This window comes from Lepidochelys kempii, chromosome 5 (genome assembly GCF_965140285.1).
Source record: "Lepidochelys kempii isolate rLepKem1 chromosome 5, rLepKem1.hap1, whole genome shotgun sequence".
In the NCBI taxonomy this organism is placed as follows: domain Eukaryota; kingdom Metazoa; phylum Chordata; order Testudines; family Cheloniidae; genus Lepidochelys; species Lepidochelys kempii.
The window spans coordinates 87,454,606-87,468,937 of NC_136384.1; the positions used below are offsets into that span (position 1 = coordinate 87,454,606).

At 38.6% G+C, this 14,332-nt stretch overlaps 1 protein-coding gene across 6 annotated transcripts in view; it reads left to right on the forward strand.

Annotated features, from left to right (window-relative positions):
- CNTNAP4 (contactin associated protein family member 4) overlaps positions 1-14,332 on the forward strand; it is a 310,922-nt gene that overhangs the window by 182,348 nt on the left and 114,242 nt on the right. For all 6 annotated transcript variants that reach the window (XM_073344939.2, XM_073344938.2, XM_073344935.2 and 3 more), the window contains 3 exons: positions 10,594-10,797; positions 10,969-11,153; positions 13,602-13,745. In XM_073344939.2, the coding sequence (XP_073201040.1) occupies positions 10,594-10,797; positions 10,969-11,153; positions 13,602-13,745 (533 nt within the window). The remainder of the gene's footprint in view (positions 1-10,593; positions 10,798-10,968; positions 11,154-13,601; positions 13,746-14,332) is intronic.

Sequence of the window (14,332 nt, forward strand, 5' to 3'; positions counted from 1 at the left end):
TTCCCCAAGGTACAAATTAATTTTATCCTTTGTCCTTGGAATATCCACTGCCACCACCAAACTCTAACTGGGTTTACTTGGAAACGTAGTTTGGATACGTCTTTCCCCCCAAAATCCTTCCAACCTTTGCACCCCACTTCCTGGGGAAGGTTTGGTAAAAATCCTCACCAATTTGCATAGGTGACCACAGACCCAAACCCTTGGATCTGAGAACAATGAAAAAGCATTCGGTTTTCTTACGAGAAGACTTTTAATAGAAATAGAAGTAAAGGAATCACCCCTGTAAAATCAGGATGGTAGATGCCTTACAGGGTAATTAGATTCAAAACATAGAGAATCCCTCTAGGCAAAACCTTAAGTTACAAAAAAGACACACAGACAGAAATAGTCATTCTATTCAGCACAGTTCTTTTCTCAGCCATTTAAAGAAATCATAATCTAACGCATACCTAGCTAGATTACTTACTAAAAGTTCTAAGACTCCATTCCTGGTCTATCACCGGCAAAAGCAGCCTACCGACAGCCACAGACCCTTTGTTTCTCTCCCTCCTCCCAGCTTCTGAAAGTATCTTGTCTCCTCATTGGTCATTTTGGTCAGGTGCCAGCGAGGTTACCTTTAGCTTCTTAACCCTTTACAGGTGAGAGGATTTTTCCTCTGGCCAGGAGGGATTTTAAAGGGGTTTACCCTTCCCTTTATATTTATGACATGGTGTAAGCAATAAATTAACAGGAACTACAGCACTTCCATCTGATAAGATTTATGGAAGGCAGTGTGCTTTATTTAAAACTGAAGTTTATTAGATTTAAGCTCCCACAAACATAAGCAATAGGTTTAGAACATCCCAGATATTTACCTAATATCTGGAAAGATATTGACTAATTAACAGCAGGTTTGCTGTGGCCAGTTGGAGAAAGGATATTGGGAAAAATGGATTTTTTTAAATGGCTTCAGAGGAGTGCTTTAAAGTACATTTTATTAGCTATTTTTTATAATTAATTTTTATAAAATACATAGGTTATAATGGCCCCTCTGGTATTATTATTTTTTTAAAATTTTTAATATTTTTTTAATATTAGAGGCATTTAGACTAAAGGTTTTTTAACCATTAAGGTTTTTAGTTTTAATTGTTTACTTGTTTGTCCCCTCCTCCCATTCTGATTAGCAGAAACTGCAAGCTAGATCTAACCTTGCTTCTGAAAGCCTGTCTCCAAATTAACCATTAACTATGTGGTGTTTTATTTTATTAATTTAGGGTGGCTGAATGCACATAATGTGGTTGCAATTAGTTTGATCACATTCTGGGGTATACATGCCCCTCAAATCCAGGGCAACACCTCCTGCACCCCAAGCCTCTCATCCCTGGCACTACCTCAGAGTCCACACCCCCAGCCCAACCCCTCACCCCTCCCACACCCCAACCCCCGAGCCAGCCTGGTGAAAATGAGCGAGTGAGTGAGGGTGGGGAGAGCGAGCAACAGAGGGAGGGGTGATGGAGTGGGGCAGGGGGCAGGGCAAGGGTGTTCGGTTTTGTGAGAGTAGAAAGTTGGCAACACTAGGCAGGCAGCAGGAGGACCCAGAGCTCCCAGCCATCAGCCCTGGAGCTCCGAGGTACTGCGGGCAGTGGGGGAATCCAGAGCTCCCAGCTGCTACAGGCACCAGGAGCTCCCAGCCCCTGGGACAGTGGAGACCCGGAGCCATCAGCCAGCTCAGGGGGCAGGGACCCCAGAGCTCTGAGTCACTGGGGCTGCAGCGGGGGCCACAGAGCTGTCAGCCACGACAGTGGATCCAGAACTATCAGCCACCATGGTGGCAGTTGCTGGACCCCACCACTTCCCACATCAGGGCTTCGGCTGTCTTCCCTCACCATCGGGGTTCGGGCTTCAGTCCTCCCCCTGAGAATCCCCTTCCCATTATTTTTAGTAAAAGTCACAGACAGATCACGGACTTCCGTGAATTTTTGTTTATTGCCAGTGACCTGTCCTTGACTTTTACTAAAAATAACTAACAAAATCTTAACTTTAACTATGGGGTTCCCCCTTCTGTTGATAACCTCACTACAGTAGTTAATCGTGGGGCTGAACTCTTACAGATGAAAGTAGGTGAGAACACTCACCTTGGAGTGGGTAATTAGTTAAAGTAATCCTTAACTATAGATAAGGCTACAGTGTCTGGTGTAAAATGAAGTAGCAGCTCCAAGCTGGGAGTTGACAATTAGATTCAATTTCTGGCTCTGCCACTGACTCACTTTGTTACCTTGGACATATCTATTGGCTTCTCTGTGCCTCAATTTACATGTCCATAAGTCTGTTTTAATACTGCTATCCTGCTTAACAGGGATATTATTAGGCTTAAATGATTAATTGGTCGTCCCACAGAATTGCAAAACATTGTTATATATTATTTGATATTTTGTTGATTTTAATGTCTAGTTTAGAATTATTGCTCTGTTTCTTAAACCTAAATTTATTTTGAGTGAAATTACCTTTTTTATATGGTGTGTGTGTGTGTGTATGTATTGCAATTAACTTTCAGCCTTATGGGCAAGTAGTTATTGGAACATAAGAGTCGCACACACAATATGTTTGGCGTTGAAACTTCACTTTATAAATTTAAATAAATAAATATAATAAATTTGAAATGTTATTAATATAAATAAGTTCTAATCAAGTATTAACACACCCTCTCCCAACTCAGGAAAAACAGGAGCAATGGGTAAATTACAAGGAACCAGGCAGCATTTGTGTTCCTATACTCTGAAAGATGGGAGAAGACATTAAAAAGAAAAACAACTGGCGGGATTTTTTTTTAATCAGAGACACAGTTACCTTAAAGAAAAAGAAAAGCTCAGTCTTGACATGAAAAACAAGATTTATCCACTGTGGTTGGGATTTTCCACTTCTTCTGTCATTTTAACACAGCTGTACAATCCTTGCTTTTAACATATGAATGCAATAGCTCGAATACCATTTTTAAAATGACAATCTAAAGCATTTTTAAAATAGTTTATAAGTAACATACTTGGTATTTACACAATATATGATGGTATGATGTGGGGTAGAGTTTTACTCGTGCTCATTTGGGATCAGCTATACCCACCTGACTATTGCAATGGCATCATTAATCAGAATTAATGCAACTGTCTCAAACTCATGACAATAAATCTTTTACATCAATCCTTATAATCACATATTCTCTTTCTGTATGCAGCAAAGTGCTGAACACCTCCACCTTCTATAGATTCTGAAATAATGCCCAAAATAGTGATTCCTCAGTCATTAAATTACATTGTACATTCCCCAGTTACAGCCTTATGTTAATTCTCCATTCCCTTGTTATAGTTCCATTCCCACTCTGGAAATCATATATATCATATTATGCAACATTCAATGTTAACATATACTCTTTTTCATAGGATATTTACTTCTCAATTAGAGTTATATTTTCCCAAATACTACAACCACATGAAATCTGGAGTGATTCTGTTGAACTCAGTGGAGTTACTCTACATTTACACCAATGTATTTAAGAGTAGGATTTGGCCCATCACCATTAAACATTGCAGATATATGTAGGTAATAAAAATAGTATGCTACCATTTGCCATTTTGGATATTACTCTGATGGTTCTTGGGTAAAGGGATGTGACTTATTCATTTTTTGGTCAGTACTGCTAGCTAATAACTGAGTTACAGGATGTTGTTTTGTCTTGACACTCTGGAGACATGTATAACCTTCCACGGTAGCAACTCATTCAAGATGGACTGTTGCATTAATAAGTGAAAACCATAGGCTAGATCCTCCAGTGGTATAAATCAGTGTAGATCCATTTAAATCACTCTTTCAACCCTCACTGGCATGATTTCTACCTCCTATAGCAATTGTGATTTATACAGCGAACGGAGGGAGTATGGTAATATGGGTGCTTTATCCACAGATATGCAGACAATATCCCTGATTTGAAGAGCTAACCGTCTAAAAAGGATTAAATCTGTCCCTGCTGGGAGGGCCAATATAGGATCTATACACCACTTAAGTCTCACGTTAGCCCTAGAAGTGGAATTTAGGTGTGGCATAAGGCTTGTGCTGGCCCTCTACAGATGAGCAAATGTCACCTATGATGCTCAATATAATTGTTCTTCATCTCCTCTTTTCAGAGGTACTCCAAAGCCTGAGAGCACATGCAGCTCACAACATGAAACCACAGAATATTTAGTTTCATAGATTCATAGATATTTAGGTCAGAAGGGACCATTATGATCATCTAGTCTGACCTCCTGCACAATGCAGGCCACAGAATTTCACCCACCACTCCTAAAAAAGACCTCACACCTATATCTGTGCTATTGAAGTCCTCAAATTGTAGTTTGAAGACCTCAAGGAGCAGAGAATCCTCCAGCAAGTGACCCGTGCCCCATGCTACAGAGGAAGGTGAAAAACCTCCAGGGCCTTCCAATCTGCCCTGGAGGAAAATTCCTTCCCGACCCCAAATATGGCGATCAGCTAAACTCTGAGCATATGGGCAAGATTCATCAGCCAGATACTACAGAAAATTCTTTCCCGGGTAACTTGGATCTTACCCCATCTAAAAACCCATCACAGGCCATTGGGCCTATTTACCATGAATATTTAATTGCCAAAACCATGTTATCCCATCATACCATCTCCTCCATAAACTTATCGAGTTTAATCTTAAAGCAAGATAGATCTTTTGCCCCCACTACTTCCCTCGGAAGGCTATTCCAAAACTTCACTCCTCTGATGGTTAGAAACCTTCGTCTAATTTCTAATCTAAATTTCCTAGTGGCCAGTTTATATCCATTTGTTCTTGTGTCCACATTGGTACTGAGTTTAAATAATTCCTCTCCCTCTCTGGTATTTATCCCTCTGATATATTTATAGAGAGCAATCATATCTCCCCTCAACCTTCTTTTAGTTAGGCTAAACAAGCCAAGCTCCCTGAGTCTCCTTTCATAAGACAAGTTTTCCATTCCTCGGATCATCCTAGTAGCCCTTCTCTGTACCTGTTCCAGTTTGAATTCATCCTTCTTAAACATGGGAGACCAGAACTGCACACAGTATTCCAGGTGAGGTCTCACCAGTGCCTTATATAACGGTACTAAAACCTCCTTATCCCTACTGGAAATACCTCTCCTGATGCATCCCAAGACGACATTAGCTTTTTTCACAGCCATATCACATTGGCAGCTCATAGTCATCCTATGATCAACCAATACTCCAAGGTCCTTTTCCTCCTCCGTTACTTCTAGTTGATGCGTCCCTAGCTTATAACTAAAATTCTTGTTATTAATCCCTAAATGCATGACCTTACACTTCTCACTATTAAATTTCATCCTATTCCTATAACTCCAGTTTACAAGGTCATCCAGATCCTCCTGTAGGGTATCCCTGTCCTTCTCTAAATTAGCAATACCTCCCAGCTTTGTATCATCTGCAAACTTTATTAGCACACTCCCACTTTTTGTGCCCAGGTCAGTAATAAAAAGATTAAATAAGATTGGTCCCAAAACTGATCCTTGAGGAACTCCACTGGTAACCTCCCTCCAACTTGACAGTTCACCTTTCAGTAGGACCCGTTGTAGTCTCCCCTTTAACCAATTCCCTATCCACCTTTCAATTTTCCTATTGATGCCCATCTTATCCAATTTAACTAATAATTCCCCATGTGGCACAGTATCAAACGCCTTACTAAAATCTAAGTAAATTAGATCCACTGCGTTTCCTTTATCTAAAAAATCTGTTACTCTCTCAAAGAAGGAGATCAGGTTGGTTTGGCACGATCTACCTTTTGTAAAACCATGTTGTATTTTGTCCCATTTACCATTGACTTCAATGTTGTTGAATTCTGTAGCATGGACACTTACGCTTCTATGCAAAAAAAAAAATCACTTTCACTTATTTAAAGAGAACATCAGAAAGGTCCCCAGATTATGTTAGTAAGAAAAGTCTACTGATTAATCATGTTTCTATGTCTGTAGGTATGTGTGGGGAAGTGGGAGTAGTAGTTTCTTTTGTAAGGTCTCACATCTTTCTCTTCCATGCAGTATAATGCTGTTCCAGGTACATGAAATCAAAAGCCACCCGTTGCATGCATTTTTGCACAGCAATAGGTTTAATTTTGCTTGAAAAAATTGCCGTAGCCTAGCTGATCCCCCTCTACAATTTCTACACTGGATTTCAGAGAAGGCCAGACACCCCTAAGTATATCTTCCATGTAATCATATGCAACAGCAATGATATTTTGGGGAAAACATATACTGTATCATAGCTAGCACTAAGTCTGAATTGTCTGGTATATTATCTGTCATCCAAGTGACAGCTCCCAAGTACTGATAGCTAGTATCCTCGATCTCTCTCACGCTGTGGTGGCTTCAGCTTATCAGTGAAATGAAGTAAATGATCTCCAGAAAAGATATCCATATAAGTAAGGCAGTTGTTGTCAGTTTTCCACACAGCATGTTTTAGAGTGTAAGTTCTTTTGGACAGGGACTGTCATTTTCTCTACAGTGCCCAGTACAAAGGAGCCCTGACCTGCTTGGCCTCTAATGCACTGCTTCAATACAAATAGCAATAATAAGTTTTGAAATTATATATTAATAATAAGAGTCCCCCCGTAGTATTGTGCTCCATGTTCTGTTTTTTTTTTCCTGCTGCCTCTGTGAAGTTTCTCCATTTCATCCTCCTTAAGTGTAACTGGCTTTTTTTTTTTTCTTTCTCAGCTGCAGATGAATACTCTTCCCCAGATATATTGACCTCAACTGCATCATGCTGTGGTTGGGCAACACATCCTCTATATTTACAAAAAATAATGGCTCTCAGCCCCTGGCTGCTTGTTCTTTCTATTCAAAGGGTGCAAATTAGACAGATACATCTCTGCAGCAGTTTCCTGTGGTTTGTCAGTAGATGAAATGTCAGATTGTGAGGATGAAGCTCTGCTGCCAGTGTCAGTGTTAGACTTGTCCCCTGGCAGCTCCATGGAACCTAAATATGTCTCTTTGGCAGACTCCTTTTTCCCCTCAACTACTACCTCTCTTGCTCAGTCCATCTGCGGGTGACCAGTAAACGCAGCTACAAACAATTCACATTTCACACAACAGACAGACAGATGTGTTGAAATGTTTCACTGACTTGGAGGCCATTACAGGGATCCAACTATCCCTTTCCTAAATGGGACCAGATACGTACACTTTTGTTACAATTTCTAATGGGTTTGTGACAATGGCTGTGCTCTATAAAGACAGAATTTTAAAAATGGACACTAGTAAATTCAAGAAATGTTCCTGGTAGACACATTAATTAAGATGGGAGACAATGCTGAACAGCAACGTAACATCATGATCCCCAAACCTCCAGGCCAGAGCCCTGGCACTAATACTGTTAAGTGATTGCAGCAAAGACTTTGTGACGGCCCCCTTTATACTAGGGCTACACAAAATCCCTGGAACAATTAAGTAAGCTGGACAAAGGTCTGTCCACAATTTGTATAGCTAGGATAATACATACACTTGCAAGAACTCTGTGCAAATGTGATGAGAAAACTATAGTTTTAAATGTGGCCCATTATCTATGATTTTACAGTAACCTAATTTTTCCAGCAGTTTTGTTTCATGCAAAGCCTGATTCAAATGGCAAACCTAGCTCTGCCTAACTTCATAAACTGTTCCCATCCTCTCTCCCTAAAAGAAACAGAGGCCTTGTGACTTGATCTTCATTTCCTCCTCTTTAACAGTGACAGTTATCCAACCAGGAACAATACATGTGACTAAAGTGATAACGATTAAGGAATACATGCAGTGAATAGAGTTTGAAATTTGTTTCTATGGAGTGTTCATTGAACAATTTCAAACAATAAACAAATTTGCAAAACTCAAACCTGTTGTTTGCAACTAATACTTTGGCTAGGTTTATCCAAAACTTCTCTACTTTCTGGTTGAGAACCACTGAAAAATTTGATTCTGTGGCATGCAGGGAGCTGCAGCATTCTGTGATTTATGACAGCTCTGCTGTATTTTGGGACTTGTGTATCTTCGGGGGTATAGCTAAATTTTGGACTAAATAATTCTGAAAACATACTTGTGTTTTGACTTTGTGAAAAATGATAATTAGAAGATTTTCAGTCACAAACTGAATCAGCCTTTTCATATACCTTTCTTATAACATTTTTACTTGAAGGGCAGAAGAGGAAACCTACTGAGGCTGATATTCAGGTAACAAACTCACCGAAATATGAGTTAATGGCTATAGTAAAGGGCAAAAAAGTAGTAACACTCTTTCTTAATTAGAATCATAAACTTCTACCCTGATGGCCAGTATGCATTTTGTCCTCTCTCTCTCTCTTCCTCTTCCTCCCACTCTCACTCTGGTGGGAATACATTGATGGTAAAAATGGTAGATGCACAAGAATGATTATAATTTCTCTCATCAATAGTTACATTCTTTTCACAAAAAGAAAAGGAGTACTTGTGGCGCCTTAGAGACTAACGAATTTATTTGAGATAAGCTTTCGTGAGTTACAGCTCACTTCATCCAATGAAGTGAGCTGTAGCTCACGAAAGCTTATGCTCAAATAAATTGGTGAGTGTCTAAGGTGCCACAAGTCCTCCTTTTCTTTTTGACAATACAGACTAACACGGCTGCTACTCTGAAACCATTTTTTTCACAGTCTTCATTCATTCATATTAAAGGGTATTTTTTGCCTGAGTAAGGACTGAGGAAATACTACAAGGTTAAGCTCATTGTGAATAGTGAAGTGATTTTGGAGAGCAGGAATATATTTATTATTCTTCCTCTGTTGCTCAACTTGCTCAACAGCTAATACCAATATATGTGTGTTACCGATTATGAAAGCACACCATTGTCAGTGCCTGTTAAGGATATGTCTAATGAGTGTTTTAACTGCATAGTTATATTTGTGAAAGCTTTAAAAAGAAAAGCCCAGTCTTATTGACACTCCTACGTGTTTATTGCAATCTAATAAACATAAAAGCACATCATTTGTATTTGCCATGGATTTGTGTTTTTACTTTCAACATTTATTCAGTGGAATTACAAAGGACAATAGTCAAATGAACATTCTTTTTAGGCAGAATGTAATGCATATTCATTGTGCACTTGGTAAATGAATTCTTCATAAGAACTAAGTACATTAACAAGATGTGGAGAAAATCAACAGACTACATTCTTAAAACATAGCTGCATTAAATTGACAAGGATTTTTGAGTGGTGAAAACAAATGGCTAACATTAAATACTATAGGTCATTTGAATTGAGTTCATTTTTATGCCACAATGTGGAGCAATTTTTTTTGGTCAAATTAAATAATGTTAGTAAATAGATAATGCGATTCCATTGACTTGGAAGAAGTCAGTGAGTCAGTCAGTTGAAAAGTAACTTAATATTTTATTGGGTGCCCTTTACATCTTCATTTATTTCACAAATGTATCTTTCAAGGACAATTACCTTTTTCTTCTTTACTTATGAGGTGTGACTATTCTAAGAGCTTTTCTTGGTGGTATCGGTTCCTTCGTGTCTTTCTTGTTCAATATGCAACTGATTTTGACAGATATTCTTTTATATCTTATTGGTCTAAAATCACTTTTTTTTTCAGATGAAGTGAATGTATGTGACCTTGAAAGAGACTAGATAAAACATTGTCACAAGACAGAAAGTAGACTTCATTGGGGCAACTGTCACACAGCTGCAATAGTGCATCCGATGAAGTGGGCTGTAGCTCACGAAAGCTTATGCTCAAATAAATGTGTTAGTCTCTAAGGTGCCACAAGCCCTTCTTTTCTTTTTGCACCTATTATAATAAGTCATTGAGACTATAAATGGAAAACAAAATAACTGAAAAAAACATAAAAACATGAATCTCCCTACTGTCACTGTGTTCTGCATCTGGTGTAGAAAAAGAGCATTTCTTTTGATGTCAATGGAATTACATTAGGTGAGAAGAGAACAAGGGCAGACTAACTACATCATAATTAATGAGTTTTCTTTCCTAATATCAACTTTATTCATTTTCCAGAATAAAATGGACTAATATTAATTTAAATGAATATAAAACCAGATTGCTCTTAATAGTGTCTTAAAGCTGTTGTCCACCTTGGGGTAGCTTGAAAGTCTTGTCCCTCACTCAGTAAGATGTAATAAGCTTGATGCTCCTCTCACACTGGTATACAGCAGGAGCAATTACATTGAACTTAATAGAATTACACTGGTGTCAGAATACTATGAGATCAGAATTAGGCCCAAAACTTCCAGGTCACAAGGCTGCAGTGCTACCTTTTTGCAAGCATCAGAGTATACTTTAAGGAACAGAAGTGTTTAGAGGCTATGCCCCCTCTGAGCCACTCACTCTGGGGAGTCTAGTGTCAGCAATGGTGCGAGTCTGGAGAAGTCCTGGCACTTCGGAGAACAAGGAGTCCCATTTTAACGGGGTCCTGAGTTGGTATGTAGTGGGATGGGGAGGGGAAGGCTTCCTTCACACTTCATCCGTGCACGATGAAGCAAACTAAAACCCGTCTTGGCTAAACATACGATTACAAGTTATCTTTCATTTCTTTTTATTGCTAGGGTCTGAGGTGGCTGATTTTGATGGGAAAAGTTGCCTGCTCTACAGATTCAATGAAAAATCCATGAGTGCCCTGAAAGATGTGATTTCGCTGAAGTTTAAAACAATGCAAAGGGATGGGATTCTACTGCACAGAGGAGGACAGAATGGAGATCACATCACATTGCAATTAGTAAAAGGAAAACTTTCTTTATTCATTAATTTAGGTAATGGCTATCGGGTGTACAGTCTTGCAGCACCCATTCGATGTTGTGTCACAAGTTCCTGTTTATTAAGCTTATTTTAACCTATTGCATTCCATAAACTAGTAGCCTGTTTAAATATCCATATTGTTTTAGGAAATTAATCTCACAGTTGGTTCTTTTTCTCATCTCAAGGTGATGCTAAAATTCATTCTGCTAATGGCCAAATTAATATTACCCTGGGTAGCCTTTTGGATGATCAGCACTGGCATTCAGTCCTCATTGAACACTTTAACAATCAAGTAAACTTTACGGTGGATAAACACAGTCATCATTTTCATGCAAAGGGGGAATTCAGTTATTTGGACCTTGATTATGAGGTGTGAAAATTACCTTTCATTTATTACATTTATTACTTTTGTTATGTAAATGCAATTAAATAAGTGAAGGGAACAGAACTGTTTAGGGATTTTGTAGTAATTCAAACTTTCGGTGAAGTTTATATTTGGAAGGAATGGATCAGAGAAATGTCTTCTTACCATACTTCTGCAAAACCTTACAGGCCACTGCTGTGTCTCTAGCACCCAGACACCCAGTTCTCAATGGGATTCAAACCCCAAATAAATCTGTTTTACTCTGTATAAAGTTTATACCGGGTAAACTCATAAATTGTTCACACTCTATAACACTGATAGAGAGATATGCACAGCTGTTTGCTCCCCCAGGAATTAATTACTTGCTCTGGGTTAATTAATAAACAAAAAGTGATTTTATTAAATATAAAAAATAGGATTTAAGTGGTTCCAAGTAATAACAGACAGAACAAAGTAAACTACCAAGCAAAATAAAACAAAAACATGCAAGTCTAAGCCTAATATAGTAGGAAACTAAATGCGGGTAAATCTCACCCTCAGAGATGTTCCAATGAGCTTCTTTCACAAACTAGACTCCTTCCTAGTCTGAGTCTAGCAATCACTCAAACCCCTATAGTTACCGTCCTTTGTTCCAGTTTCTTTCAGGAATCTCTTTGGGGTGGAGAGGCTATCTTTTGAGCCAGCTGAAGACAAAATGGAGGGGTTTTCAGGGCCTTTTATATTCTCTCTCTTGTGGGTGGAAACCCCTTTGTTCTCCTGTGCAAAATCACAGCAACAAAATGGAGTCTGTAGCCATCTGGGTAAATCACATGTCTATGGATGATTCAGCATTTTGCAGGCCAATGCCATTGTTTACATGTTAGTTTGAACGTTCCCAGGAAAGCTCAGATGTGGATTGGCATCTCCCAAAGTCTATTGTCATTTAAGTGTTTCTTGATTGGGCACTTACTGAGAATAGTCCTTTCTCGAGAAGCTAACCAAATGCTTCACTTAGGCTATTTAGAATCAAACTAATATATAGCCAATATTCATAACTTCAAATACAAAAATGATACACGTATACAGACAGCATAATCATAACCAGCAAACTACAACCTTTCCATAGACGCCCACTTGGCCTCCTCTGTAGAAGAACTGGTGCAACAATAGGATCCTAGTCGCAACAATGATCTATACAGTCACAGTTTGTGTCAATAACAGCACAACTGTGTCAACAGATCATCTTTATGCTTCTATATTCATTATTATTTTTATGGTGGTTTCTAGTAACATCCAAAATCCTGTACAAACATATGAGGAGGTATGGTCCCCCATCCCAAAGATCACACTACAAGGTGTGGTCAAAGAAAATCCACCTGACAAGGTCCATCTCTGAAATGTTTAGTTTTAAAGTTCCATTTACGACACATCGAGAAATTGTACAATGAACAAGCATCTGAGTCTCACATCTTCCACACATCTTTCTCATTTCTGCAAATTACAGGTTTCTGTAAAGGAGTGTGTATAATGTACTGCAGAGATTTCCAAACTCTGGTCCCTGGAGCAGTTGCTGATGGTTTGTGGAGTGCTGGCTGGTCATATAATGCTGACTCCCCTCCTATTTTCAGTTGAAAGAAACAAAACAGATGAATGGGAGATAAAGGGCTTTGATCCTGTTAAGTGCTGAACACTCTTGCCTAAATCCAGCAAGCTGCTTAAGCACATACTTAAATTTAAACGCTGAGTATCCTATTACTTCAACTGGACCATTCAGATGCTTAAAGCTAAGCCTATGCATGCTGAAGTTCGTTGAATCAAAGCCAGAGTGGTCAGCACCATGTAGGATCTAGCCCAAAATGAAGAGTTGTAGCAGACAGTATGATTAAATCTTTCCTCAAAGGATAAAATACTTTTTTTCATGAAGATGGCTAAAAATGCATAAACATGTTTCTAATATTACTTTTCCATGTAAATGATTGCTGTAGTTGTTACAAGGATGTTATAAAAGATCAAAAATGGAAGGATAAACTGGTCCAAGAAATAATCTCTGTATTAAAATATAATTCACACGATGAAAAAGTTTGAGAACTCCTGCTGTATGCTATATATGGCATTTACTTCGAACATTTAAAGGTTTTCTTAGTTATGAAAGTAAGATACATTTTCTTGGCCTGGGTTTTTTTTTGTTTTTTTTTTTTACCTAAAACTCCTGAAGAGCCTCTTCAGGAAAATACAGGTTCTAAGGTTAAATTATTTTTTAATGCATATATATTTTTATATGGTCTACATTTTGTAAAGCTATATTTTAAGCTAATAGATTTGATGACAGCAAAGAGCTAAAAAAATAGATTGATTCACAATTGGTCAATTTCTGTCTGCGGCTGCTATACTGTTGTTAAAATTTATCATCAGCTTTGCAAGCAGATTTTCAGAAAATTACTTAATAGTATTATTGATTTCTCTTCTCTTTCTAAGCTCAGCTTTGGAGGGATCCCAGTGCCTGGAAAATCAGGGACCTTACCACTCAAGAACTTTCATGGGTGTTTTGAAAACCTTTATTACAATGGAGTAAACGTTATTGATCTGGCAAAGAGACGTAAACCTCAGATCTACATTATGGTAAGCGATTCCTACTGGGAAAAAAAGTCACAGTCAAGTGTCCTATAATAATAACCCAAAGCTTCGCAACCTTTGATACATAGAACATCAAGTCACAGTCTACATCAAGAAATGTGGGCTACAATATGGCTGCTTCCATGTGAATTTTAGTAGCTTGAGGGTTTCTATCCTCAGTTCTTTTTTTCTAGAGGCAGACAGAATTTGGGTACTTGTGCTCTGGGAGTGCTGAGGCCAGACAGTGCTGCTTCTATCACATAGAACTGTAGAGAGGCTTATCTGAGTACAGCAGTGTTGCGGCCATGTCCTCACCAGCTGTGCCTCCTAGCAAATGCCAGAAGGTGCTTTAAAAAAAAAAAAAAGGCAAATAGCAAATGCACTATTCCTCACCAGCACGCAGGAGCATTTTGTCTCACATAGGCTACTTCTGCAGCACTTAGGCATTTGTGTGCTTTTCCTCATCTTATACTGCCTTGTATATGAAGAGATATAATTTAGCCTGGTATGTTTTAATCGATTTGCCATGGTGCAACCAAGAGCTGTGACTGAACAAACCCAACCAGTTAGGGGTTTGGTTTCAATAACTTATC